We start from the raw sequence: 26427 nt of genomic DNA, 5'->3' as shown, positions 1-26427 counted from the left end.
TTTCAGCAGTGTGTGGAGACGGGACAAGGGGAAACAGACAGAAACTGGACCATAGGAAGTTCTGCACTAATGTGTGCAATAACTTCTTTATGGTGAGAGTGACAGAGCACTGGAACAGGCTGCCCAGGGTGGTTGTGGAATCTCCTTCTCTGGAGATATTCAAGACCTGCCTGGATGCCGAGCTGTGCAACGTGGTGTAGGGAACCTGCTTTGGAAGGGGGGTTGGACTCAATGGTCTCTGGACGTCCCTTCCAACCCCTACAATTCTGTGATTCTGTGAATATCATGGGGTGGTTTGGATGGGGAAAGACTACCCCTTTGAATGACCTTTTGTCAGGGCATGTCCTGGGATTCCTAGGATCCTCAAAATGCAGCACTGCTTCTGTCACTGAAAAATGGGGCCCTGTGTGGGACGGAGGGAGGGTCCATGAGTCCCTGGCCCACCTGACTGAGTATTTCCATGGTCTTAGCAAAGACATACTTACAACTTGAGAATGAGAGTTAGCTGCGTTCATGGTGGCATGGCCACTGCTGATGGCCTTGAACTGTCTGAACATAACTGAAGAGGCTCAGGCTGATGCAAATCAGCTATTGAATGACAGTGTTGAAAAACTGGAAAGACAGGTGGCAGTTTTGATGGGGAAAAAACCTAATTCAATCATTCTCCTATGGAAGATCAGGAACATCTCTCTGGAAGACCATGGGGACCCTGTACAGGGAATCTGTATAAAATGGACTCTGTAAATGAAGGCACTAAAAGGTCAGATTTTGAGGTTCCATTTGGACTAGATCTATTTGAGATCTGACTGATTGTAACCCAAAAATGAAAAAAAAAAAATGCAGGATAGGCTGGTGGGAGTGCCCTGACCAGTGTCCAACCCCCCAAACCCTGCTGCCCATAATACAGCAGCTGAACTGATGGATATAGTACAGTGGTTTAGACAGAAACCAAGAGAGCATGCCAGCATAGCTGCTCTGGTTATGGGACATGGAGGCAGAAAGCGCTGTGGTGAATGGACTGGAAATTTCAAAACTGACATCCATTACTACTCACCCTGCCCTTAGGCAAAGACTGTATGTTCTGTCCAACATAATGAGGATAGCCATTTGATCAGTGAATGATTTATGGCTGTGTGTCATATAACATGGCCAAATAAGAATGACATACCATTAAATATGAGCCTGTGGTCCTCTATGGAGGACTAACAAAATTATATTAGAGAATTAGGCATGAAAGAGGCAATCTATGAAGATGATTTTGAGAGCCCAGTCAATAAATTTTTCATCAGGAACGAGGGATCTCATCCTACAGCCATCACCTTTACATCAGGATGGGTCTATGTTATCCATACTGAACCCCCCAGTTGTCCTCAGGTGCTGTAATACAACAGGCTGCCCAATTGATGGGGAGACAAGAGTGCCTACGGCCAGATGCAGGCTCTGAATGGTGGTGAAAAGGTCAGAGAACCATCTGCTGCCATGACTTAGGCGTCCAGCCCCTAAGGTAATCCAGTCTGGACCCATTAGAGTCTTGAGACAACAAATGCTTAAAGACCAGATTAGAGCAGGAGTTCAGTTTAAAAAGATCGATGGACAGCATAATCAGGAAATAAATATCTGTTAAACAGGCCCAAGCACTGAGTATTTATAGTCCAACCTTTTCAGCCAAACTAGATGTGAATGTAACTCAAGAAGGGTCTGGATGGGGGCTCTGGCAGAGCCAGAGTTCTTTGTGAACCCCTATGAGGTTTTGGTCACAGGTTTGGCATGGAGCAGAATAAAGATACATCACAGTTGAAAAGCATTTATTGGCTACCTATTCTACACTACAGGTGGTAGAACCAGTAACTCAGATTTCAGAGGTTATCGTTAAACAACAAGGCCAGTCCAGGGGTGGGTAAAAGATCTAACACACATCTCTATGATGGGGGTGGCCCAATCACAAGCAGTGGTGCGCTCAGTTGTTCTGCTTGCCTGCTCCTCAAGGAGTTAGGAGAAATCTGTGCCTGCTGCGTGTTCGAGTGCATGCGCAATGCCATGTGGAGGGCTTATCACAATAAAGATTGGCGGATTTGCTGCGTAGACCGGTCAGAACTCAGATCTGCGTTGTGCTTCCTGCGGCACCAAACGCCCAACAGTGGCAGTTCCGTGTATTGGCCAGCAGGTGGCAGCAGAGACCACGGAAAGAACGTCTGCGGGACAGACCCTGGGGATCCGTTCTCTTTTGATTATAGGGGAAGAACACAAAGATGGAAGAGGAGGGAAGGGGGAAAAAAAAAAAAGAAAAAAAGAAAAAACCAAACCACAGCAAACAAATAAAACTTCTCCAAACGTAGCAAACGTGAATCTCTGTCAATAAATAAATGAGTAATTGAATTGATGTCCCTTTCCTCCCCCCCCCCCCCCCCCCCCAACTTCTGAGATGAAAAAACACCTGGTATCAATTGGACACATGCACACAGTGAAGCCAGGGATGGTCTGAAACGCAAAGCAGCTGAGCAGCTTTTAGAAGAAAACAGAGTAGTAACAACTTCTGTACCTACATTCACCACTCTGAGATCCTGTCTGGGTCACCCAAGGCTTGTAAATAACCACTGGGTCGGTTCTGATGTCGAGTGATTTGTTGTCAGTTCTCTCATGGTTCTCCGGTCAGTTCTCCGGTGCCAGGATCTGCCACAGGGCATTCTGACCACGGGCATGATGTTACTACGCTGCCGCCTGCATTTAACAGGCAATGGGACTGCCCAGCATGTGCAAGGCAGCACCTCTTTCACACCACCAGAATGTTTAAGGCTGTTGGGATTGTTGTGAGCGTCCCATTAACACTGAGGCTAGAGATACCCTTAGGATTGACATTACTATTAGCATTACTTTGATGGTGCCCTATCTGGGTCATTTCCAGGGGATGTCAGGAGTAAGGCATAGTGTCAGGAGAAAAAGAACAGACTCTGTTACTTTATAAAAGTGATAATAGAGAGAGTTCATTGGAAAAAATACAACTCTTAAATAATACAAAGCATGCTTCAGATTGGACGCAGGCATCATCTGGGCTCTGATTAATATTGCTTTTAAGGTAAAGATTATTGTTACCTTAATGATTGTTTTTTGGATTATGATCAGGGTTAAGGTTCCTTTTGCTACAAACTTCTAGCATCATTTTTGTTGTTACATTTGGAGTTAGAGACGATTTTAGAATCAGGGTAAGGGTTAGGATTAGAGTTACATTGGGGGTTAATGCTGTTATCTTTACAGCTCCTGTGAGGGTTGGGGTCTGGGTCAGGGGTTTAAAAAATGAAATGAAAAAAGAATAAAAAAATATATATTGAAAGCTTCAGATTTCATTAATCTTTGTGGAAATCATATAATGTGCAACTCAGATCTACCTCTTCATGCAGTGACTGCCTGTAAATTTGCTAGAGCCTAATATAATATGGCCTTGTGCTTCCTGCTAACTCACCTTCATTTCATTTTCATTACATTTGCTTGGTAGTCAGATTTTGGTGTGTGGATATTTTAAAACAATCTAACTGACATTGGGTAAAAATTAAAAATAAATAAATAAATGCACGACAGCATCAATTGTATCAATTTTTATAGATAAGATAAAGAAGAGCAGTTTCCCTTAGTTTTCTGTGCCTCTTTACTTTCTTACCCTCTCCCCTTGTGTGAGAAACTCTCAAAGTCAAAGATTTCTAGTTAGGCAAAGATGGCAGCGATAGCAGCAGTGCTTATTCATCATTGCAATACTGCGCGCACATCCCCTGTTGGCAAGGGAGAAACTGCACACCAGTCAGTGAAATCAATTCTGTTCTATACCCTAACCCCAATGCAGGTGATGCTCTCATGGCTCTCATTGGTTGAGCATCTCAGGCTCACAGACTCCTCAAGACTGTTGCTAGGATTCATTTCCATATAAGGTCAATTACCAACCTCTTGTTTTTAGGTCTGCCTTGTACTTTTCTGCGGACAGAGAAGGGCAATGTTTCCAAAAGTCAGTACATTCATTCTGTGCTGTGCTGGGCTCTACCCACCCTGTGTATTTATCTTGTGCTTGTCTCAATTCTCCCCATGTCAGAATGCCCCCAGTCTGAACTTAACTCTGTTCAGCAACTTTCTTGGTGGAAAAACTACTTATACAGCTGTTTTACAAGAGGGTTATACATTCAGTTAGGGCCTACACTATGTACTGAAAATACTGGAAACTTCCACTGCAAAACCACAATCTACCTCTCCCATCTGTGCAGCCTTGCAGACCCAGAGCACGCCAGGTTATTTCTGCTTTCATAGCATTTGCATGCTGTAGGGTGAGCACAAGGTTCTGCTGCTTGATTCTTCTGCAAGAGCTGCCTACCGGCAAATGGTTGCAGGGATGGAGGATGTGACAGAAAGCATTTGTCTCCACAAGAGCAGAGTTACATTCAGTGCAGAGTGTGAGAGTCAGGTTGGTGTGGAAAAGCACTGACACGCTGGGGATGATGCAGTGCTCACATGTCTAACACTCACAGACATTACTGTCAGAAGGATGGTGCTGTGTTGTGCTTCTACCTTTGGCAGCCCCTGGAGAAATGCTGTGGCACACAGAACACCTTTGTATTGCACTGATTGCTGCCATGCAGCATGGATTTAACACACCAAATCCAGAGCAGCATGACTGCATCTAACTGCCCTGAGAAAAACTACTGTAGCTGAAGAGATGAGGAGGCAGCTGCTCATCTGCAGAACAAGCAGCACTGCCAGACATTGGGCCAGGTGAGCACCTCCTGCTGCAGCGTGATGATGACAGGGCTGGAGATGATCTGCAAAGCCAGCTTAAAAGTGGGAGACATGAGTCAACATGGCAGGAGGACAGAGGTGTTAGGGAGCAGCCAAGGCATCAAAGAGTATCAAAAGGCTTTGAAAAGTATCACAAAGTGACAGCCAGGAAGACTGGGATTATCATGAGCAGCAACCTGGATGCTAGAGATTATTTGCTCCCATACAAAATGGTAGAGATCTTGCTGCAGACATCCCAAAGCCAGGCAAAATGGGAACCCAGAGCTCTGCCTGCACGAACCCCACAGCCAGAGTGTTGCAAGCTGAGCTGCCTTGCTGTTTGTTGCATTCATCCCAATCCCTGTGAATGAAGACTCGGAATGCAGTCAAGGTGATGACTGAGCATGAGAGTGACTTTATTCAATAAAAGACAGGAGGGCTTGAGAGGTCAAGGGTGAAGATGGGACTCCTCTTGTCAAGATGAGAGTGGCTCAGAGCTGGTGCTGCTGCCTGGTGCCTGGGACTGGCAGCCTGACTCTAAGTCCCCATCTAAGATGCTCAGCTTCACCTCACTGATGCTGCCCTGCTCCTGCATGGTGGTGCTGCTGCTGGGACACTCGGGCTGTGCTTGGGATGGGCAGCACTGCAAAGGCGCTGGGTCACAATCCAGGCAGGTGACTGCTGTGTCTGGCAGGCTCAGGTCAGCATCTTCAGCAGAGCCAGGAGATATGAGAGCATGAACGTGGATGAGCCCCTTGTGTCCATCACTGTTACCATGTGGAAGGCTGTCATCCGAATTGCAGCGATTTGTGCTTAATAAGAACTCTTCATTGATGGAAACACACTGCACATCACTACTTGGTTTGGATCTTTGGGGTTGACAAGGGCTCGAATCACCTAGGAAGGCATAGAAACACAAGGGTTAGTGTCAAACGTTTGCAAGTTGAATCATGAAAGAGGTTGTTGATACTTGGTAATAGAGTGGCGGCAGGAAGAAGCAAATAGGCTTCAAGCAACAGAGCCACTGTCTTGAAAGTGATCCTCATGCAAGTCCAGCTCGTGTGTTGTTTCACTGTAATCTGCTTCTTTGGGTCTACCTAGTGGGCAGCAACACTCGAGCTGTTACTGATATCATTGAAAAGAACCGGAGACAATTGTTCTATTCCTAAGAGCTTCAAGGTGCCTAGAAGCACAAATAGAAACTAGCTGTATTTCATCACTTCACCAAAAGGAAGGTCAAACACCTGAGCTGTGAAGAGCAGTTACAGAACCTATGCATAAGATCACACCAGACATACTTTGTTCTAACAACAGTTATGGCACATAGTCCATTTCCTTCAATATTCCGAAAATGAAATGATGTGGAGCATTACAGGGAAAGAAACACTGCACACAGACACTATGACCCTGATTAGACTCAAGCAGCAGACTTAAAACAAGTCAGAGTTTTAGATTCCAGGATATTTCAGGACCTATCATGTGTGAAATTCAGTTACACAACAGTGCCTAGGTGCCTGCGTTTCAAGCAACTTTCAGATCACAGCCATGTAAAATAAAAACAAATTCAGTGCAGAAATAGCAATCCTGTACCTTAATACTCATGAGATTATCCATTTTTTACAGCACTCTAAGTTCTAAAACTTGCTCATCCCAGTTCACTTCAACAATTTCCACCAATTCAAGCAATGCAGTTCTGAGATCCTATGTATGTTATGCAGATAGAATTGAACAGTGCAGAAATAATCTCTGACAGCTTTAAGAGCTCCGTTCTGCTTACAAACCCTCAGTCCAAAACTATTCTCAGTTTTAAGGCAATGAACACCTGAAGCAGTTGGATCATCTGCCATTTGCCGCATTCTGCTTCTTGGCATCATGATTAGCACAAAGGGTTTTCTGCTGTCCTGCAGAGATGGACAAAGTCCTGCTTACAAATGGACCAAGTTTCAGTGTACAGCAGAGTTTGTACCAGACTAAAAAGCCACGTCATTCAATTCATGTGCTCAGGTTGTTATGCACTCAGAAAGGAAACAGAACTGACTGTTGAATTCTGAAGGCAATCTGTGGGGTCCTACATTACCTCCTGATTCTGGAAGAGGAAATTCTAATAGCAAATGCAGAACTTTGATCTTCGTAGACATGAGAAGAGCTGGCATTTAGCAACATTCCTTTCTGGGAAATCAAATGATGTGTCTGTATTTTTACTACAGATAGTATAGGGAGCAGCCAGTTGAAGAACCAGATACAAAAAATCCAGCCCATTAGCAGGAAAATACTTCTCCTTAAATTCTGTATGCTATTATGGTATAGAATCAGGCTACAGCGCCACATAGGCCAACCAAGCGTAGAACCAAATCCACAAAATACTGGTAGACAAAGCAGCAAAAACAGGGACAATACTCAGCAGACAGGCCTTTCTACCCACAGCTCAGCATGTTCTGCCATCTGAAAAGCAAGGCCTCTTGTCAAGCTCAGCTATTTCCCTTCTCAGTGTATTCAAGCACCACTGATACCCACTGGCATCCTCCTGTAGAGTGCCATCATATTGTCATCATCCAAAGGGAAAACCCACACAGCAGAGCATACAGCACTACACCCATGCTCCAAATATCCACCTGAAAAACAAAAAGACAAGCTTACACACCTGAAGCACCTCAAATGGCTTCCTGACAGACTGGATTGTCTGCCCTTGCCAAAGCCCACATATAGCCCATGAAAAGCTGGCTCTTTCCGTCAGGAAAAAAAACCTTATCGTCCCAGAGAAAGCATATAACCCTCATTCAATTGCCCTTCCACTCAGCTTAGAGCACTACTAAAACCAGCATCTTCACCTTAGCTCATCACACTGCTGCAGTTCCTTTTACAAGGATTTCACTGGCAAAAATGAAATCAAAGCCGTCACAAGGGATTTAGCACAGTTACGTGTTACTGGCTACAAGAGCTGTCAGCACAGTCACCTGTCAGGCTTTGCTGCTGTTCCCTTTATGTAGAGGCACAACAAGGTACATTTAGTACATTATAAATCACAATGCAAATTAGTCTTCACATACAACTTGGAAGCTAAAGACAAGTCTGACGAAACAGACTGCACAAAAATGATGGATAATTAACAGAGCAAATTGCTCTTTCAAAAACTTAGTCATAGAAAGAGATCTCTGAAGTTGCTGTTCTGTAGAGCACCAAAGCAGTCGCTTGAGGCAGTTCAGGATTAGCCTGAGACAAACCAGCCAGCTGTGTGAACTGAGACCAATTGCACTTTTCTAGTCTGTGGCCACTGACAGCTTCTGAGAGCTACCAAGCGATGCAACCTAGCAGAATTCAGAAGGGAAACCAAGAGAGCCTACCTGAGCTCCACTGCCTTTAAATGCTCTGTGGAGACATTTGGGTGATTTTGCATGGCTGAAGCAACTCTTTATTGCTTTGTATTACTGCAATCATCTTGCTTGTTTTAATGTATGTTGAAATGAGGTGTGTATTATGGCAGTGTAAAACCAGTGGGAATAGCTATGAAGAATACAAAATGAACAAGCTAAGACAGAAAGTGGAGAGCGGAAGTTATTTGAAATCTTCCCTTTCCCAGAATGTAGTAATCAAGCAAAAGTATTTACAAAGTCCATGAAAAGGGGGATTGAGTTCGAACGAGGGGACAATCTAAGGATTAACTATTGCAGAGGGGCTTGGGTAAGCAGGATGTCAGGTCAGATGAGAAAAGAATATTTTGAAACTCCATTGTCAGCGTTATGGGGAACACTGGGCAAGGGACCAGCTGGAAACGGATGCAGGCTGAAGTCAATGCACAGTTTGATGAACAGCTGTGTGCTTCCTGCTGGATTGTGGGCTTCTGAGAACATCCGACCCCGACAGCTCCAGAAATGTCTCACAAGAAGGAGGACAGACAGAGTAACTGCACGTCCTCAATTCTTTTAAGGTTCACAGAGAGCCTGATTCATTATGTACAGTGCGTCTGGGCTACACTAAGAAGTTATAAGCTGAAGAGGAATTGATTTGAATAATGACATTTTAGTAAAGAGCATTACAGTATTTAAAAAAAAAAAAGAATAAGATTTAATACATTACACTTATAAAAATCGATTGAAACAAAACAAAGAGTTTGCAACAGTAAAAAGCTGCATTACATGTCATGAATTCCAATAGACAGGCAATTCACTGCATTTAAAACACATCTGGTCATAACTTCCCTCACAGCATTCTTGACTTCATGGTTCCTCATGCTGTAGATGAGGGGGTTTACTGCTGGAGGCACCACTGAGTACAGAAGCGCCACCATCAGGTCCATGGATGGGGAGGAAATGGATGGGGGCTTCAGGTAGGCAAAAAAGGCAGTGCTGAGAAACAGGGAGACCACGGCCAGGTGAGGGAGGCATGTGGAGAAGGCTTTGTGCCGTCCCTGCTCAGAGGGCATCCTCAGCACAGCAAGGAAGATCTGCACATATGACACAACTATGAAAGCAAAACACCCAAAGGCTAAACTGACACTAAAAATGAGAAGCACAATTTCCCTGAGGTAGGAGGCTGAGCAGGAGAGCTTGAGGATCTGGGGGATTTCACAGAAAAACTGGTTCACAATGTTTCCTTGGCAGAGAGGCAGTGAAAACGTACTGGCAGTGTGCAGCAGGGAATAGAGAAGCACAGTGCCCCAGGCAGCTGCTGCCATGGTGGCACAAGCTCTGCTGTCCATCAAGGTCCTGTAGTGCAGGGGCTTGCAGATGGCAATGTAGCGGTCATAGGACATGATGGTGAGAAGGGACAACTCTGCTGAGATGAAGAAGGTAAAGAAAAAGAGCTGTGCAGCACATCCTGTGTAGGAGATGGCCCTGGTGTCCCAGAGGGCGTTGGCCATGGCTTTGGGGAGAGTGGTGGAGATGCAGCCCAGGTCGAGGAGGGCCAGGTTGAGGAGGAAGAAGTACATGGGGGTGTGCAGGCGGCGGTCGCAGGCTACGGCTGTGCTGATGAGGCCATTGGCCAGGAGGGCAGCCAGGTAGATGCCCAGGAAGAGCCAGAAGTGCAGGAGCTGCAGCTGCTGCGTGTCTGCCAACGGCAGCAGGAGGAACTCACTGATGGAGCTGCTGTTGGGCATCTGCTGTTGTTGGGCTTGGAGTCCTGCTCAGAGTGCAGAAGATAATGACAAGTCCAGACCATTCTCAGAGACACTCCTCCTGCTATACTATGAAATGTTTTTATTCTCTTACAACAGTGTACATTTAGCACCATTACTTGCATTTAATTTCATGTATTTCAGCATTCCTTAAGCAGAAGCTGCATATGGAGCTCTAACCTTCCTTTTATTTTCTTATGCCTTCTCCCTGGATATTTTCATCTGTTTCATGTCTCATATCTTTACCCCAAGTGCTCTTCGAGCCCCCTACCCGAGCTTCTGTGGCATTCTGTTTCAGTTAGAAAATGCTGCCTGTTTGTAGGATAAGTGAATTATTCATGCCTACAGAAAATGATGATAATTCCATCCTTCGAGAAAGGGGAGACTGAAAGCACATCATGTGTGACTGTTCACAAAACAAGCAATTGATTGACGAAAAATTCTCAGAACTCTTATTGCCCCTTTTAGATTTCTGACTCCAAACCTTTTTGCCGCAGAACAGGAAATGGAAACCCCCTGCCTTGGCTCTCCTCTTGCAAAGTGCCCTCACAAACATTCAGTTGTGCAGTGGAGCTGTGATCCCCTGCCCCAGGCAGCAGCTGTAGCAGCACAAGCCCTGCTGGGGGCTCCTTCCCCCAACACGTCTCCCCGCAGCGCCCTGGGCAGCTCCCCGGGCAGGCTGAGTGCTGAGCCTGGCAGGCGGCAGAGTCCCATACCCGGCACACAGCCCCTGGGGCACAGCAGGGACCCTGCTCTGCAGGACAGCCCTGGGCACCCGCCTGCAGCCCCGGCTGCACAGCCTGAAGTCATGCTGGGACATGCAGCCCTCAGGGCTGTGCTCTGACACTGCAGTATGGAAGCCCTCAGCTGGAGCAGAAGGCTTTTTCTACAGTAAAGAAACTTGCAGTGCCTGCAGCCAGATCTGCTATGGGATGTCCCAGATTTGGTGATCCCTCCAGGAAAAGCAGCTGCATTGCCTACTGCAAGACACTTACCATTCTGTTGATCTGTTATCAATGCTCCTGCAGTCAGCTCACAGCAGGCTCACACTGTACAAACACTCTAAGCTCTCTCTCCCTTCTCTTCGATCCTCATGTGAACTGCTGCTCAAGCCCCAGCCCTGCTGTGCTGTGCACAAGAGCTGCTCCTCGGCACAGCTGTCTCCCTGCAGCTCTGCCCTCTTTTATGAGCTCCCTGTGTCCCAGAAGCCCAGCCCAGCTCAGTAACAGATGATGTCATTTTTTATCCTTCCCACTCATCTCCCCTGTGGTGCTTCAGGGTCCTCATTGCCAACAGCTCTTGAAAGACAACTGCATCATGACAGTACATTAAAATCTGTTGAATTAAGCACCAGATTGCTAGTGGTCAATGACTAATTCCAGATGTGCTGAGTCCTCCCAGAGAGTGTTTGCTCAAAGAGGGCATTCATACAAGGACAGGATATCATAGAATCATAGAATCACCAAGGTTGGAAAAGACCTAAAAGATCAGCCAGTCCACCTGTTCCCCATGGCTCCATTTTAGGGCCACTTCTCTTTCATGTTTATGCAGATGACTTGCATGCAGGACTAGAAGATGTTCTGAGCAAGTTTGCTGATGAGACCAGATGAGGAGGTGCTGTTGCCTCCACTGAGGGTGGAGAGGACTTGCAGAGAGATGTGGACAAGTCAGAGAAGTGGGTACCAGTTGGTACTAAGCACCAAGTGCATAACGTATAACAAGAACAAGTGCCTGATTGTGCACCTGGGTAGGGGCAACCCAGGACATAAACATAGACTGGATATGAGACACTGGAGAGTGGTCTGACTGAAAAGGATTGGGGGTCCTGGTCTGCATCAAATTGAACGTGAGTCAGCAGTGTGCCCAGGCAGCCAGGAAAGCCAACGGTCCCCTGGAGTGCATCAAGCAAGTATTGCCAATTGGGTGAGGGAAAGCATTGTCCCTGTGTACTCTGCACTGCTGCAGCCTCACCTGGAGCACTGGGTGCACTTCTGGGCACTGCAGAACATAAAGTGCATCAAACTATGGGAGAGTGTGCACAAGAGGGCACTGGAACTGAGAGATCTGAAGTTCAGAGTTTCATTGGGATTGACTGCTTGTTCAGACTGGGCCCTTCCCACATCCTACATCCTGCAATGAGTCACAGGGCACATGAGGATATGAACTTCACAGCATCCTTGTAGAGCCTGGGATCTTCTGTCCCATGTCTTTCATTTTACATCATACAGACCTGCATCCCACTGCCCCAGGAAGGATCTTTAGTCAGCATGAGGTCCTCCCTGCCAAGGGTCCGGGGATCAGGGCTTGGCCTTTCTGCTTCATGAGACAAAGGAGGGGTTTCTCAGCATCAGAGCCACCATGCCAGTGCCTTTCATTGCCTGTAGTCATGGCTTCTAATTATCTTCTTGTCACAGGTTACCTAGATTTATCTATGCCTGTGACAGGGGGGAGCCACCCCGTAGGGCCCCCGGGGCCCGGAAAGGAGGGGGAAAAGGGAAATGGGATAAAAACAGCGGCAATCTAAGGAGGAAAAACTTATTTTACTAAATATGATATCAGAATACAAGATAACACAATATAATATAATTGAGACTAATAAATCGAACGAAACAGAGAGAAAGAGTCCCCGAAAACCGACAGGCCTACTGGGAACTCTAGGCAACATGGCTGGAATGCTTCCCACCCTCCAAGAGTCTGAGAGAGAGAGCACTTCAGCCTGGGAACAAGATCATACAGCGTCCTGGTCCCGTGACTCATCCCTGACCATGTTGTTCTCTGGGATATGTAGTCTTCTTCTGTGGACTGCACATTCAATAGAAGTATCCATACTTTACATGATGTTATGATGTGGAATACTGATAGCAAAATTACAAAATTACAAAACCATGACAATGCAATTGCAAACATATATGTATAGATACTAATTCATACGCATATCTGTTTGCAAGTCCAAGACTTTTTGCAAGGGTTTTAACAGACACAGGCTTCACTGTAGGAGCTGGAGTGGATGTCAGACTGTTTGCTGAAGCTGGAGCAACTGCAGAGCTCATTACCAGAGCTGCAATCACCACAGGACCTGTGATTGAAGTTGGAGCAGCCACTGGGCTCATTGGAGGGGTTGGAGTGACCACAGGGCTGTACCTCCTGGCACTGGAGGAGACAAAGTAAAAGGTTTAATTACTAATCATATTGACAATATTGTTTCCAAAACCCAAAGATGACCTCAGAGATGAATGTGCACAAAACTTCAGTTTGTCAGCTGCCAATTTTATTGTGATATAAACCAAGGTCAAACAGCATAGCAAAATACACAGCCTGAGTATAAGCAGGAGGAGTTGGAAACTGTGGTGCACTTGGAAAGTTATGACCTTGTTGCTATCACAGAAACATGGTAGGATGACTCCCACAACTGGAATACTGCCATTGATGGCTATCAGCGCTGTAGAAGGAATAGGAGATGTAGGAAGGGTGGGGGAGTTGCCCTCTATGTCATAGAGTGGTGTCATGGTTTTGTAATTTTGTAATTTTGCTATCAGTATTCCACATCTTAACATCATGTAAAGCATGGATACTTTTATCGAATGTGCAGTCCACAGAAGAAGACTACATATCCCAGAGAATAACACGGTCAGGGATGAGTCACGGGACCAGGACACTATATGATCTTGTTCCCAGGCTGGAGTGCTCTCTCTCTCTTGGACTTCTCGGAGAGTGGGAAGCATTCCAGCTGTGTAGCCTAGAGTTCACAGTAGGCCTGCCGGTTTTCAGGGACTCTCTCTCTCTGTTTCGTTCGATTTATTAGCCTCAATTATATTATATTGTGTTATCTTGTATTCCGATATCATATTTAGTAAAATAAGTTTTTCCTCCTTAGACTGCCGCTGTTTTTATCCCATTTCCCTTTTCCCCCTCCTTTCCGGGCTCCAGGGGCCCTACAGGGTGGCTTCCCCTGTCAGGGGCCTAGGTAAATCTAAGTAACCCGTGACAAGTGGATAGACTGTGAGGAGCTCCCTCTGAGAAACAGTCAGAAACAGGTTGAGGGCCTGCGGGTTAGAATTAAAGATGGGACTAATAAAGGTCAGCTGGTGTTAGTGGAATACTACAGGCCACCTGACCAAGGCGAGGCTGTAGATGAGGTTTTCTTGCTCCAGATGCAGGAGGCTTCATGCTCATGGACTCTCATCCTGGTGGGGGACTTAAACCATCCAGACGTCTATTGGAAAGACCACAGGGCAAGCTGCAAGAGCTCCAGAAGGCTCATGGAATCCATTGATGGTAACTTTTTGGTCCAGATATTGAACAGACTGAACAGAGGTGAAGCGTTGATGGACCTGCTGCTCACCAATGTGGAGGAAATCATCAAACGCGTTATGGTTGGAGGCAGCCTGGGCTGCAGCGACCATGCCCTGGTCAAGTTTGTGATCTTGAGGGATGTGGGCCTGGCAAAGAGTGGGGGCAGGACTCTGAACTTCAGAAGAGCAGACTTCAAGCTACTCAATGGATCAAGGGCCAAGATCCCCTGGAGCTCTGTCCTTAAAGACAAGGATTTTGAGGAGAGCTGGATACTCTTCAAGAATGCCCTCCTGAAAGCACAAGAGGTCTCCATCCCTCTGAATAAGAAAGTGGGCAGATGATGTAGGAAACCAGCATGGCTTGGCAAGGACCTGCTGAGTGAAGTGAGGGCAAAAAAAGGGACATACCAGCTCTGGAAACAAGGCCGTGTCACCTGGGGAGAATACAGGGATGCTGTCCAGACTTGCAGATGTGGAATCAGGAAAGCCAAGGCACAGGTAGAACTGAATATGGTGAGGGACGTGAAAAACAATAAGGAGACATTCTACAGGTACATTGGCCAGAAGAGACAGGACAAAACGGGTGTACCTTCTTTGATAAATCTAAAAGGAGAACTGGTTTCAAAGGATGAAGAGAAAGCTGAGTTAGTGAATGAGTTCTTCGCCTCAGTCTTCACTGGCGGGCAGGATTCTAGTCTTTCTCACGTCCCTGAGCCCTGCATCCCCAAACCTCTATTTGGGGACCAGGGAGGTGAATACCTTCCCACTGTAAGGGCAGAGCAAGTCCGATAGTGCCTCATGAGACTGAATGAGCACAAGCCTATGGGGCCAGGCAGCGTTTATCCCAGGGTTCTGAAGGAGCTGGCTGAGGTGGTTGCCAAGACGCTCTCCATCGTATTTGAGAAGTTGTGGCTGTCAGATGAGGTTCCAGATGACTGGAGGAAGGGTCACATCACTCCCATATACAAGAAGGGGAGCAAGGAGGACGTAGGGAACTACAGGCTGGTGAGTCTCACCTCTGTGCCTGGGAAGATCATGGAACAGATCCTCCTGGACGACATGATTAATCACATGAGGAATGAGCGTGCAATCTGAGACAGCCAGCACGGCTTCACAAGGGGAAGGTCATGCTTAACCAATTTTGTGGCCTTCTATGATGGAGTGAAGGTATTGATTGATGAAGGGAAGACAACTGATGTCACTTACCTGGACTTGAGCAAAGCCATGGTCCCCCACTACATCCTCATCTCCAAATTGGAGGGATGTGGATTTGATGGGTGGACCACTCAATGGATAAGAAATCATTTGAAAGGCCACAGACAAGGGATGGTGATCAATGTCCAGGTGGAGTCCGGTAACAAGTGGAATCCCCCAGGGGTCTGTCTTGGGACCGGTGCTCTTTAACATCTATATCAGCTACATCAATGATGGAATTGAGTGCACCCTCAGCAAGTTTGCTGATGACACCAAGCTGAGTGGGAAGGTTGACATGGAGGAAGGAAGGGGTGCCATTCAGAGGGACCTTGACAAACTTGAAAGGTGGGCCTGGGTGAACTTAGTGAGGTTCAACATGCCAAAGTGCAAGGTTTTGCACTTGGGCCATAAGAACCCCAGGCATCTGTACAGACTGGGAGTAGTCCTTCAGATCAGCTCAGCAGAGGTGTCCTGATGAATGAGAAACTTAACATGAGCCAGCAGTGTGCTCTTGCTCCATCAGGAGAGGAGTGGCCAGCAGGGATAGGGAGGTGATTGTCCCTCTCTGCTCTTGTGAGGCCCCATCTGGAGTACTGTGTTCAGGTATGGAGCCCTCAGTACAAGAAAGACATAGAGCTCTTGGAAAGGGTCCAGAGGAGGGCCACGAAGATAATCAGGGGACTGGAGCATGTCCCCTGTGAAGACAGGCTGAGGGAGCTGGGCTTGTTCAACCTGGGGAAAAGAAGGCTGCCGGGTAACCTCATTGCAACCTTTCAGTATCTAGTATTCTAAGGAACCTAGAACCAGGAGGGGAGTAAACTCTTTGAAAGGGCCGATAATAGCAGGACAAGGGGACATGGTTTTAAGTTGAAAGAGGGAAGATTTAGGTTGGATGTTAGGGGAAAGTTCTTTACTAGGAGAGTGGTGAGGTCTTGGAACAGGCTGCCAGGGAGGTTGTGGATGCCCCGTCCCTGGTGGTGTTCAAGGCCAGGTTGGACGGGGCCCTGGGCAACCTGATCTAGTAAACGTGGAAGTGTGGTGGCCCTGCCAAGCAGGAAGGTTGGAGCTTCATGATCCTTGAGATCCTTTCCAACCCGGGTCATTCTGTGATTCTGTGATTCTAAGATTCTGTGATTTTGTGATCCTGTGTTGAATGCCCGAATCTTCTAAATGGGAGGATCCCACAGATCTTCTCACATAGGGCCGAGCGTATGCTTGTATTTCCGCAGTAGATGGAACCCAGTGGACTCCTGCATACCTGGTATGGCCATAGTTGCTGCCTACCAGGAGCTTTCAGCCCTGGAGCCCCAGGGAAATCTCCAGGGGAAGCAGTGAGGAAGAGAAACTCAAATCCTCAAGTGTGCTGAGCTGGGCCAGGCTACTGGGACACTGGGAGCTCATACAAGTGGGCAGTGCTGCAGAGAGACAGCTGTGCCCAGGAGCAGCTCTTGTGCACAGCACAGCCTGCAGGTGACAGAAGGAGAGGAGAGAAAGGGGAAAGAGCTTCACATGCCACGGTAAGTCTCACTGCAGACCATGCAGCTTGTGTTCCTATAGGGCTAACTAAAACTGAGACATCCCGTAGCAGATCTGGCTGCAGGCACTGCATGTTTCTTTCTTGTGGAAAAAGATTTCTGCTTTAGCTGAGGGTTTCCATACTGCATTATGAAAGCACAGCCCTGAGGGCTGCGTGTCCCAGCATGGCTGCAGGCTGTGCAGCTGGGGCTGCAGGCGGGTGCCCAGGGCTGTCCTGCAGAGCAGGGTCCCTGCTGTGCCCCAGGGGCTGTGTGCCGGGTATGGGACTCTGCCGCCTGCCAGGCTCAGCACTCAGCCTGCCCGGGGAGCTGCCCAGGGCGCTGCGGGGAGACGTGTGGGGGGAAGGAGCCCCCCGGCAGGGCTTGTGCTGCTGCTGCTTGGGGCAGGGGGATCACAGCTCCACTGCATAACAATATGTTGGTAAGGGTACTTTGCAAGAGCAGAGCCAAGGCAGGGATTTTCCATTTCTTGTTCTGAGTGAAAGCAGAAAGGATTGGGGGAAGAAATCTAAGAGGGGCTGTCAACTTTGAACACAGCTCGGAGACTCCCAAATATATCTCCAATCAATTGGCTGTTTTTTGAACAGTCACACAGGCTGTGCTTTCAGCCTCACCTACCTAAAGCAAAAGTTATAGTTGTTTTCTGCAGGCATTAATAGTTCACTGTCCTGCAAACAGGCAGATTTCTCTAAGACAAACTGAAGTGCACAGAGGCTAGGGCTGGGGTCTCGAAGAGCAGCTGCAGTAAAGAGGAAAATACCCAGGAGGTTGGGGTATGATTAGGAAATGAGAAGAAAATAAGAGCTCCCCAGTATTCTACTCCTTAAGGGATGGTGAAGCTCATGTAAGTAAACACAAGTTATGGAGTTAAATAATTATTTTCCTAAGCAAAAGGAAAACTTATATAGTATAGCAGGAGGAATGTCTCTGAAAATGGTCTGGACTTGTCATTACCTTCTGGTCTCTGAGCAGGACTCCAAGCCCAAGAACAACAGATGCCCAACAGCAGCTCCACCAGTGAGTTCCTCCTCCTGGCACTGGCAGACACATGGCAGCTGCAACTCCTGCACTTCTGTCTCTTCCTGGGCATCTACCTGGCTGCCCTCCTGGGCAACGGCCTCATCAGCACAGCCGTAGCCTGCGACCGCCGCCTGCACACCCCCATGTACTTCTTCCTCTTCAACCTGGCCCTCCTTGACCTGGGCTGCATCTCCACCACTCTCCCCAAAGCCATGGCCAACGCCCTCTGGGACACCAGGGCCATCTCCTACACAGGATGTGCTGCACAGCTCTTTTTCTTTGTCTTCTTCCTCTCAGCAGAGTATTCCCTTCTCACCATCATGTCCTATGACCGCTACGTTGCCATCTGCAAGCCCCTGCACTACGGGACCTTGATGGACAGCAGAGCTTGTGCCACCATGGCAGCAGCTGCCTGGGGCACAGGGGTTCTTCATTCCCTGCTGCACACTGCCTGTACGTTTTCACTGCCACTCTGCCAAGGCAATGTTGTCAACCAGTTTTTCTGTGAAATCCCCCAAATCCTCAAACTCTCTTGCTCTGGCTCCTACCTCAGGGAAGTTGTGCTTCTCATTTTTAGTGTCAGTTTAGTCTTTGGGTGCTTTGTGTTCATTGTTGTGTCCTACGTGCAGATCTTCATGGCCGTGCTGAGGATGCCCTCTGAGCAGGGACGGCACAAAGCCTTCTCCACATGCCTTCCTCACCTGGCTGTGGTCACTCTGTTTGTCAGCACTGACTTTTATGCCTACCTGAAGCCCCCCTCCATCTCCTCTCCATCCATGGACCTGATGGTGGCACTTCTGTACTCAGTGGTTCCTCCAGCATTGAACCCCCTCATCTACAGCATGAGGAGCAGGGAGGTCAAGGATGCAGTGAGGAAAGTGATGACCAAATGTATTTCAAAAGCAGTGAACTGCCCACCTTTTCGAATTCTTGACTTGTAATGCAGCTTTTTACTGAATCAAACTCTCCTTTTTGTTTGTTTTGTGCCAATTTATCTGTGTAATTTATTCTTATTATTTTAAAAGTAATACTATAGTGATTTTCATTACAAAGTCATTACTCAAATCATTTCCTATTCAGCTTGTACCTTTGTAGTTTAGCCCAGACACTCTGTATATAGTGAAATGGGCTCTCTGTGAACCATAACATAATAAAGGTCATGCAGTGACTCTGTCCATCCTCCTTCTTGTGAGACGTTTCTGGAGCTGTCAAGGTCTGATGTTCTCAGAAGCCCACAGTCCAGCAGGAATCACACAGCTGTTCATCCGTCTGTGCAATCAGCCTGCAACAGCTGACGGGCCATCCCTGGGCTCCTGGGTGGGGTCTGTGTTTTCAGGCTCACATTGTCAGTGCCTCTGAGTGTCCAGCAGCAGCAGCTGGTTTGTACGTTGGTCGTCAGATTCCTTCTTCCTCATTCCCTGAGTGACCCTGCACTGGACAAGTTCTTGAATATGGGTTATCATGTCAGAAGTGTCCAAGCTTCCTCCAGGGCTTCTTCCATTTTGTACAGAGAGGTGGTCACTGCCTCCTGGATGGTATGTGGAAGAGGAACTGTGCACAAAGCTCTGATAGGTCCTACAGGAGACATTCCGGAACATAGGGATGTAGGTAGAAAGCTGCCCCTAATGAGATGACTGACATGAGGTCAGGAGAATGCCCTGCTTATATGCATCTCCACCAGAGAAGGTGACCCACCATTACCACTGCTGAAACACACCTCGCTCTGCCTAGCTCTGCTCACATCCACTGTTTGGTCTCCAGAAACATTCAGCAAATATTGGTCAGTGTCAACAAATGTAACTTTTTTACACTTGTTGTTATTGAATGGCACGCTTTTGCTTCATATGCACTTCTATGTCAGATGCCATTCTGTCAGGCTGCCCATCTGCTGACAACTGTCACCCGGCAGCAACACGTAATGAGATGTTGTTGGGAAGGTTCATCCTCTACAGTCACATCTCCAACATCCGCCTTTGATTTTACAGTCCAGGTCACATAAGATGAGGCATTATTTCTGAAGCAGCTCTTATCTGAGTTAACAGTTGGTTGACCTGAGAGGTCATTTCTAACCTAAATGATGCCGTGGTGGGGAGATCACTGCAGTGGAGGCTGTATGTTAAGCAGCCTGAGAACTCAGACCACATCACATTTCACTTGTTCAGTGTCTGACTGTTAAAAAAAGCCTGCTTCTTTTTAGATGTCATCAGTCCAGACGAGGGCTCTCCTTTTTATGGGAAATGCCCTGTGAAAGCTGTGACCAGCTGGCTGTTCTGTCAGATGAAGCACTTCAAATTGGCATATCATGTTTCCTTGTAGAATCCTTGAGTTGTTTGCAGTTCTAAGCCATTACCACTGCTGAAAAACACCTCCCACTGACACTCTGCTCACATGCACTGTTTGGTCTCCAGAAGCATTCAGCAAACATTGTTGAATGTTAACGAGTGCAACCTTTTTCTGCTTGGAGGAATTCAATGGCACACCTTTGCTTCATGTGCACTTCCATGTCAGATGCCATTCTGTCAGACTGCCTCTCTGCTGTCATCTGTCACATGGCAGCAACACGTAATGGGAAGTTGGTTGGAAGGTTCACATTCCATGCAGAAGCAAAGGATCTCCTCAGGGAGCAGCTGACAGCTGCTACTGCTCTCCTCGCAGCGGCAGCTCTCCGACACAGCGGTACAGAGCCCGGAACATTGGGGCAGCACCCCGAGATAAAAAGACGGCCACCAGGGGGCATAGCGACCCATTGAAATCTAGGAATCTAAGAAACGGAGTCCTACCATCCTACAAACCTAAGAAAAGGAAAAATCCAGAATCCTACAAAGCAAGAATCCTACGTGCTGGAATTTCTACACTCCTGCAGCTCTAGAATCCTAGAAATCTACAATTGGAGAAACAACATCAAATATGAGAATCCTACTATCGTGATGGAACCTGAAAGTCCTAGAATCCCAGAATCTTCTAGGTACGAGAAGACCTCTAAGGTCATCAAGCCCAGCCAAGAACATGCTTTGCCATGGAAGTCCCTACACCTGTTCCCCAGCACCACAAGTTCAGGGCCCAGCAGGGTGCCATAGCACAGATCAGGTGACGTGTCACAGATACAGCTCTGAGTTAACAGTTAGAGACCTGAGAGGTAATTTCTAACCTAAATGATGCTGTGATGGGGAAATCACTGCAGGGGAGGCTGTTGGCTGAGCAACCTGAGAACTCCAACCATGTCACATTTCACTTGTTCAGTGTTTGACTGTTACAAAAGCCTGGGTGTTTCTTTTTAGATATCAAACCAGCCGAGGGGTTTTCCCAAGGAGAACCTTTCACATCTAATTGCTATCAAATGTCATCCACCTACTTTACACTGATCTCAAAGACAGCCTGTACCTCACCTCAGTCATGATTCCTCACTGATGGCAGCACGGGCAATTGGCTGGTTCTTTCCAAAAGAACCCCAGAGTAGGGATAATGCCACGTTACATTTAAGTGTAGTGAATGAGGCAGCACTGATCAGCTCTGACAAATACTGCACAGAGCAGAAGCAGCCCAAAGGAAACTCTTCCAGCTGGCTGCTCTCTGGGCAATTTCCAACGTAAACATTCAAGTGTTCTTCTCAGAGACTGTCCACAGCAGCTCTCCTGTTTATGGGAAATGCCCCGTGAAAGCTGTGACCAGCTGGCTGTTCTGTCAGATGAAGCACTTCAAATTGGCATATCATGTTTCCTTGTAGAATCCTTGAGTTGTTTGCAGTTCTAAGCCATTTATCAGCTCTCTATTATTTCTTTCCTTTCATCCAGATACAACAAGACTCACTTTCTTTGAAGCCATGACAGGAGGCTGGACCATCATGGGAACAAAACCCGTAGCACACCTTTGTTCTGCTGAAGCTCAGGCACACAGCCCAGTGACTTCAGAACTTATTCAGGTACCTTCAGCCAGTTTTCACCCCCAGCCTTGGATTCCGTGCCTGCGTGTCCTAATGGCAAACTGTCCTCGTGGACAGTGACAGCACTACTGCCATCTCAGACATGCAATGCAGATATCTGGACGTAACATGGGGACTTCTGCACTTGGCTATGTAAAGACAGCAGAAAATACACGACACATCTCCTGACGTGACTTAAGTGGTCTTGTCCCACCTGAATGATGCCATGATTCTATAGTTCTATGGTGCTGTGATTTCATGGCTCTGTGATTCCATGACTTGCTGATTCTAGTCTGTGATTCCATGGTTCAGGTACTCCATGATTTTGAGATTCCATGATTCTAAAAGGCATGGTCTTTGGGTTTTGAAGCAATAAATGAGGAGGAAACCAATCAGCCATAGCCAAGTTCTGTTATTCACTCCTGATCTCCAGCATGATGACAAAGGCACTGAGTGAACACTGCCAACCTTCCTGTGTGTATGTTTCCCCATCACCCAACTGTCCCCACTGCCCACACAGAATCATAGAATGGCCTGAGTTAAACGTACCATATGATCATCTAGTTTCAATCACCCTGCTATGTGCAGGGTCACCAATCACCAGACCAGGCTGCCCAGAGCTACATCCAGCCTGGCCATGATGGCCCCACCTACAAACTTCCAGATCCCTGTCACCAAGAAGTTCCCATTTGGTTGCACGTCCCCATTTTCCCATATCTCCATGACTTCCCCAAACTGCCGTGACATACTCATGTTCCCATGATGTGTTCGTATCACATGATGTTCTCATATCTTCATGTCCTCATATCCCTGTGTCCCCTTGCCTTCCAAATATCTCCATAAGTTCCTCACTACCCATGTCCCTATTGCCCTCTCACCTCCCAGTGTCCCCAAATGCTGTATCCTAGTTCCCAAGAAGAATCAGCCTCACACCTTGTAGTCTCACAGGACAGGACAGAACTCAGGGATGAGTCCTTGGACAAAGACATGATATGAGGACAGCATTATCTCTGGGTGGTCCTGGGGGAAAGAAAGGCCGTGTGTGCTGAGTGCTGGGACCTGAGGGCTTTGGGCTCAATGCCATCAGGATCCCAGCACTCAGTGTTCTTCCTCTGATCCCTGGCTTCCTCATGTTTCCTGGGGCCAAGGAAGGGGACGGCTGCATGCTGGGCTCAGTCCATGTCAGGGGAGTCTGCCAAGCCCAGGGGCATCTGGGGAGTGGGAGGGGCTCAGGGAGGATAAATGCAGACCTTGCCTCCTGCAGCCTCACCCAGCTCCCAGAGCACAGAGGAAGATGAAGGCAGCTGTGCTCAGCCTCGTGATGCTCCTTGCTGCCCTGTGCTGCACAGTGGAAGCTCAGGTGAAGCATCTGTGGGGGATGTGGGCTGGGGCTGGAGGTGATGGGCTACTGGGGATCCCCAACGCAATCTCTCACTCTCTCTCCTACTCCTCTCCCCACAGTCACTTGTGCAAGTGCCAGACTCCGAAGTTGCTGTGGTGAGTGCCTGGGCAGCCATGCTGATTGTGCCCAAGGATGGCCCTGCAGGGAGCTCTGAAGGAGAGGGTGGGGTCTGTCCCTGCCTGGCAGAGGCTGCCCCTATATTTGGCACATCCAAATTTCTTCCATTTGCACCCTAGTCATCTTTTCTCTGGCTCCCCCAAATCCCTTTTCTTGGCTGTTCCAAATGCCCTCTCTTTGGGTCCCCACATCCCATGCTTTTTGCACCAACAGATCTCCTTTAATTGGCAACCCAATTCTCATCTCTTTAGGTCCCCAATCCCTTGTGTTTCATTTTCCCTCATTCTCTGTTCCTCTCTGTTTAGCACCCTCAAGACTCTTGGCACCCCTATTCCCCTCCTTTTGGCCCCCCAAATCCCTGCTCTGTCCTTATACCCAGCCCCAGCCCCAGCCCTGGGCTCCTCCATGGGCAGAGGTGCACAAAGACCTTGGCAACCATGAGGTTGGGGGCAGCCCTGGGACCAACCAGGCTGCTTGGATGGGGTCACCCTGTGATCCCCCAGACTCACAGTTCCCTCATTGCTGCCTCATGGCTCTTCTTCCCCAGGTGCCACCACCTGTTGCTGTTGCCCTTCCTGGATTGGTGAGTTGGGTGACCATGGGGCAAGGATGGGGCTGGGATGTCTTGCTGTTCTCAGTTCCCCTGAGACTTGGAGACACTCCTGCCGCCCCAAAGCCTCTGTTGGGCTCCCTCCAGATGTGGGAGGGCAATGGTCAGGGGGAGGAGGCAATGAGGGGCCGTTGGGGCTGAGCTGGCTACAGGACCGTGCCTTGGCCATACTGTTCTTGTGCCCACAATGGGTCCCTGCACCTTCAGGGTGTCCCACTGTGTCTTATTGCTCCCAGTGTGTTCCATTCTCCCCATACCTTCTGTGTGTCCCTAACGACCCCTTTTTCCCCAGGATGTGCTCAGCAGGACAGAGGAGAATCCCCCGCGCGTGAGACGTGTGGCCCTGGATTTACATGTCTAGGTGAGCAGCACAGGGATGCTTACAACCCCACAGGGGACTTAGGGGACCCTGGCTGTATCTGGAGCCCTGAGGACTGGGCATCAGGTGCTGGGAATTGATGGTATGGAGGGGACTGTCCCTGACCTGTTCCAGGGGGACCTGGGCACTCTCACCTCCAGCCCTTCCCTTACAGTCTACAGCGATGTGCAGAGGAACAGATCTGGAGGGGGCAGGCTCAGGGTGCCCTATGGATGGCCCAGAGTCACCATGCAGCTGAGACAGGGGCTATGGCTTCTGTCCCCGTGGGACCCACATCCTGCCCTGGGTCTCTTGGCTGCTGCCAGTCCTTCGCCTGCCCTAAGTCCTTGGGGACAAACCCTGCAGGGACAAGGCTTCTCCCTTCCAGTGATGCCCTCTGACATCCTCTGATGACCATTGCTGCCCTCTGATGACCAGTGTTGCCCTCTGATGACCAATGAAGACCCTGATGATCAATGACACCCTCTGATGATCAATAAATCCCTCAGCAAAGCTACACTCTGTGTGTCTGTGTCCTTGTTCTCATGCTCAGTATGGACTGCTTGGATCTGTCTCTGCCTGGCAGTGGTCACCTCAAAGTGCTGGGAAGCTTCCCCAGCTCCATGCCATGCGCACCATGTCCTGCACCTCTGTGGGCTTCGCCACCCTCTCTCATCATCTGCCTCAAAGTCCTAAAGGATGGAGATCCTCATGCTGCCAAGCAGCCCCAGTACCCTCCCTCTGCTCTCTCTCAGCTCCTCCATACTATTCCTCCCAAACTCGTTACACTTTGATCCGTGGACACAGCGTGACTACATCACCCTCCTTTTACCCCCAGTCTTTCTGCAGCCACTTGTCCCTCCTTTGGGTCTGCTTTAGTCCTCTTGCGTCAGTGCCCCATCTCCCAGAACAAGGTCTGCTCATCCCCTCCCATGGACGCCTCAAATCTCCTGATGAACAATGAAGCCCCCTGATGACCAGTGACACCCTCTCTTAATCAGTGATCACTAGGAAGAGTGGGGAGTGAGCAGATGAGCATATGTTGCTCAAGCACCTGATGGATTAAAACACAACTCCCACAGAGGTTCTGCTCGTCCATCTTGAGCTCTGGATCCAGCAGAGGCACAGAGACAAGGCTGGAACAACCTCCAGCAGTGTAAGATAGCTGCAGCCTAAGCCAATGGCCCTGTGGGTTACCTTGTTATCCCTGCCCAGCTGGGCTGGGTCGGGCACACCTGGCGGGGCATTGACTCCTGCCATCAGCTCTGCCTGTACTAGGGCCAAAATTTCTATGTAGCTAACTCATCACCACAGCCATAAGGCCCATGTAAACTGACAGCAGTCCCAAGAACAAGTGACAGACATCCTGCAAGTCTGTAGAATCATGATTGGGCCTCCACTCTGTGTGGGGGCTGTTTGCTTACTGGTATGCCAACTCCCAGGCCTGCTCTTAACAACCCAGTGCTAATAACTCAGCCTCCACAATTGATGAAGTACATTCCCCAAGTGTATTTGCCTATAGCCCAATAGGACTTCAGTTGTTTAGCATTCAAAGTGAGCTACAAATCAAAGCTTACAAAAGCATTATATTGTATAATACTTATACAGAACTTAATGTGTCTTGCTCAGCAAAAGTGTCTAAGTTTGCTGATGCCTTAGGCTGCAAGTTGTGGACCTCCACCAAGTCAATCAAAGGAAGACCCTACTAGCTACTTTTAGCCAGAGGATGAGAAAGCCTCACCCACCAGCAGAAGCAGAGCTTACTTGCCATGTTGTTCCCATAAGACTGCAAATATCCAGGTTTGCAGATAAGGTACCACTAAGTCCCAAGGTCATAATGAGCTACACACACACCACTCCCATCTACCACGTGCAAACATAGCCTTTAAACTCTTGTGAATGTCATCAGTAACCAAATGCTTCCTCAGCTGTGTTGTGTCATGCAAATATTTTTATCAGTTTTATTAACAACATGCGTACCAAGGCCTAGTGAATTGTGTGTTTATAAGGCTAGACTTCTTGCCTCTGCATACACCAGAGACTGAAATGTTCGGTACATGTGCAATCATTGCAGCAACCCTGAAATATTGTTCAGGAAAAAGGATGAGGTCTTAA

The 26427-nt window shown here is 48.1% G+C and overlaps 2 protein-coding genes across 3 annotated transcripts; both read left to right on the top strand.

The window, feature by feature from the left end:
• The first annotated feature begins 17881 nt into the window (after nucleotides 1–17881).
• LOC146753069 (olfactory receptor 14C36-like) lies at nucleotides 17882–19074 on the top strand. The gene has a single exon (XM_085531180.1). It carries the CDS (start codon nucleotides 17882–17884, stop codon nucleotides 18845–18847), a length of 966 nt encoding a protein of 321 aa, XP_085387306.1. The 3' UTR covers nucleotides 18848–19074.
• Nucleotides 19075–23052: 3978 nt separating this feature from the next.
• Nucleotides 23053–24829, top strand: LOC146753068 (uncharacterized). 2 transcript variants are annotated; one of them, XM_085531182.1, is made up of 5 exons: nucleotides 23053–23185; nucleotides 23287–23322; nucleotides 23892–23927; nucleotides 24247–24315; nucleotides 24701–24829. In XM_085531182.1, exons 1-5 carry the CDS (start codon nucleotides 23068–23070, stop codon nucleotides 24721–24723), a joined length of 282 nt encoding a protein of 93 aa, XP_085387308.1. In that variant the 5' UTR covers nucleotides 23053–23067; the 3' UTR covers nucleotides 24724–24829. The 2 variants fall into 2 exon arrangements, with proteins under 2 accessions (XP_085387308.1, XP_085387307.1); XM_085531181.1 differs by having other exon boundaries at nucleotides 24488–24829.
• Nucleotides 24830–26427: the final 1598 nt, after the last annotated feature.

This window comes from Coturnix japonica, unplaced genomic scaffold (genome assembly GCF_054131305.1).
Source record: "Coturnix japonica strain WE unplaced genomic scaffold, WE-NBRP24 Scf040, whole genome shotgun sequence".
Taxonomy (NCBI): domain Eukaryota; kingdom Metazoa; phylum Chordata; class Aves; order Galliformes; family Phasianidae; genus Coturnix; species Coturnix japonica.
The sequence above is the reverse complement of the archived record's forward strand: the minus strand, read 5'-3'. Positions and strand labels throughout refer to the sequence as shown.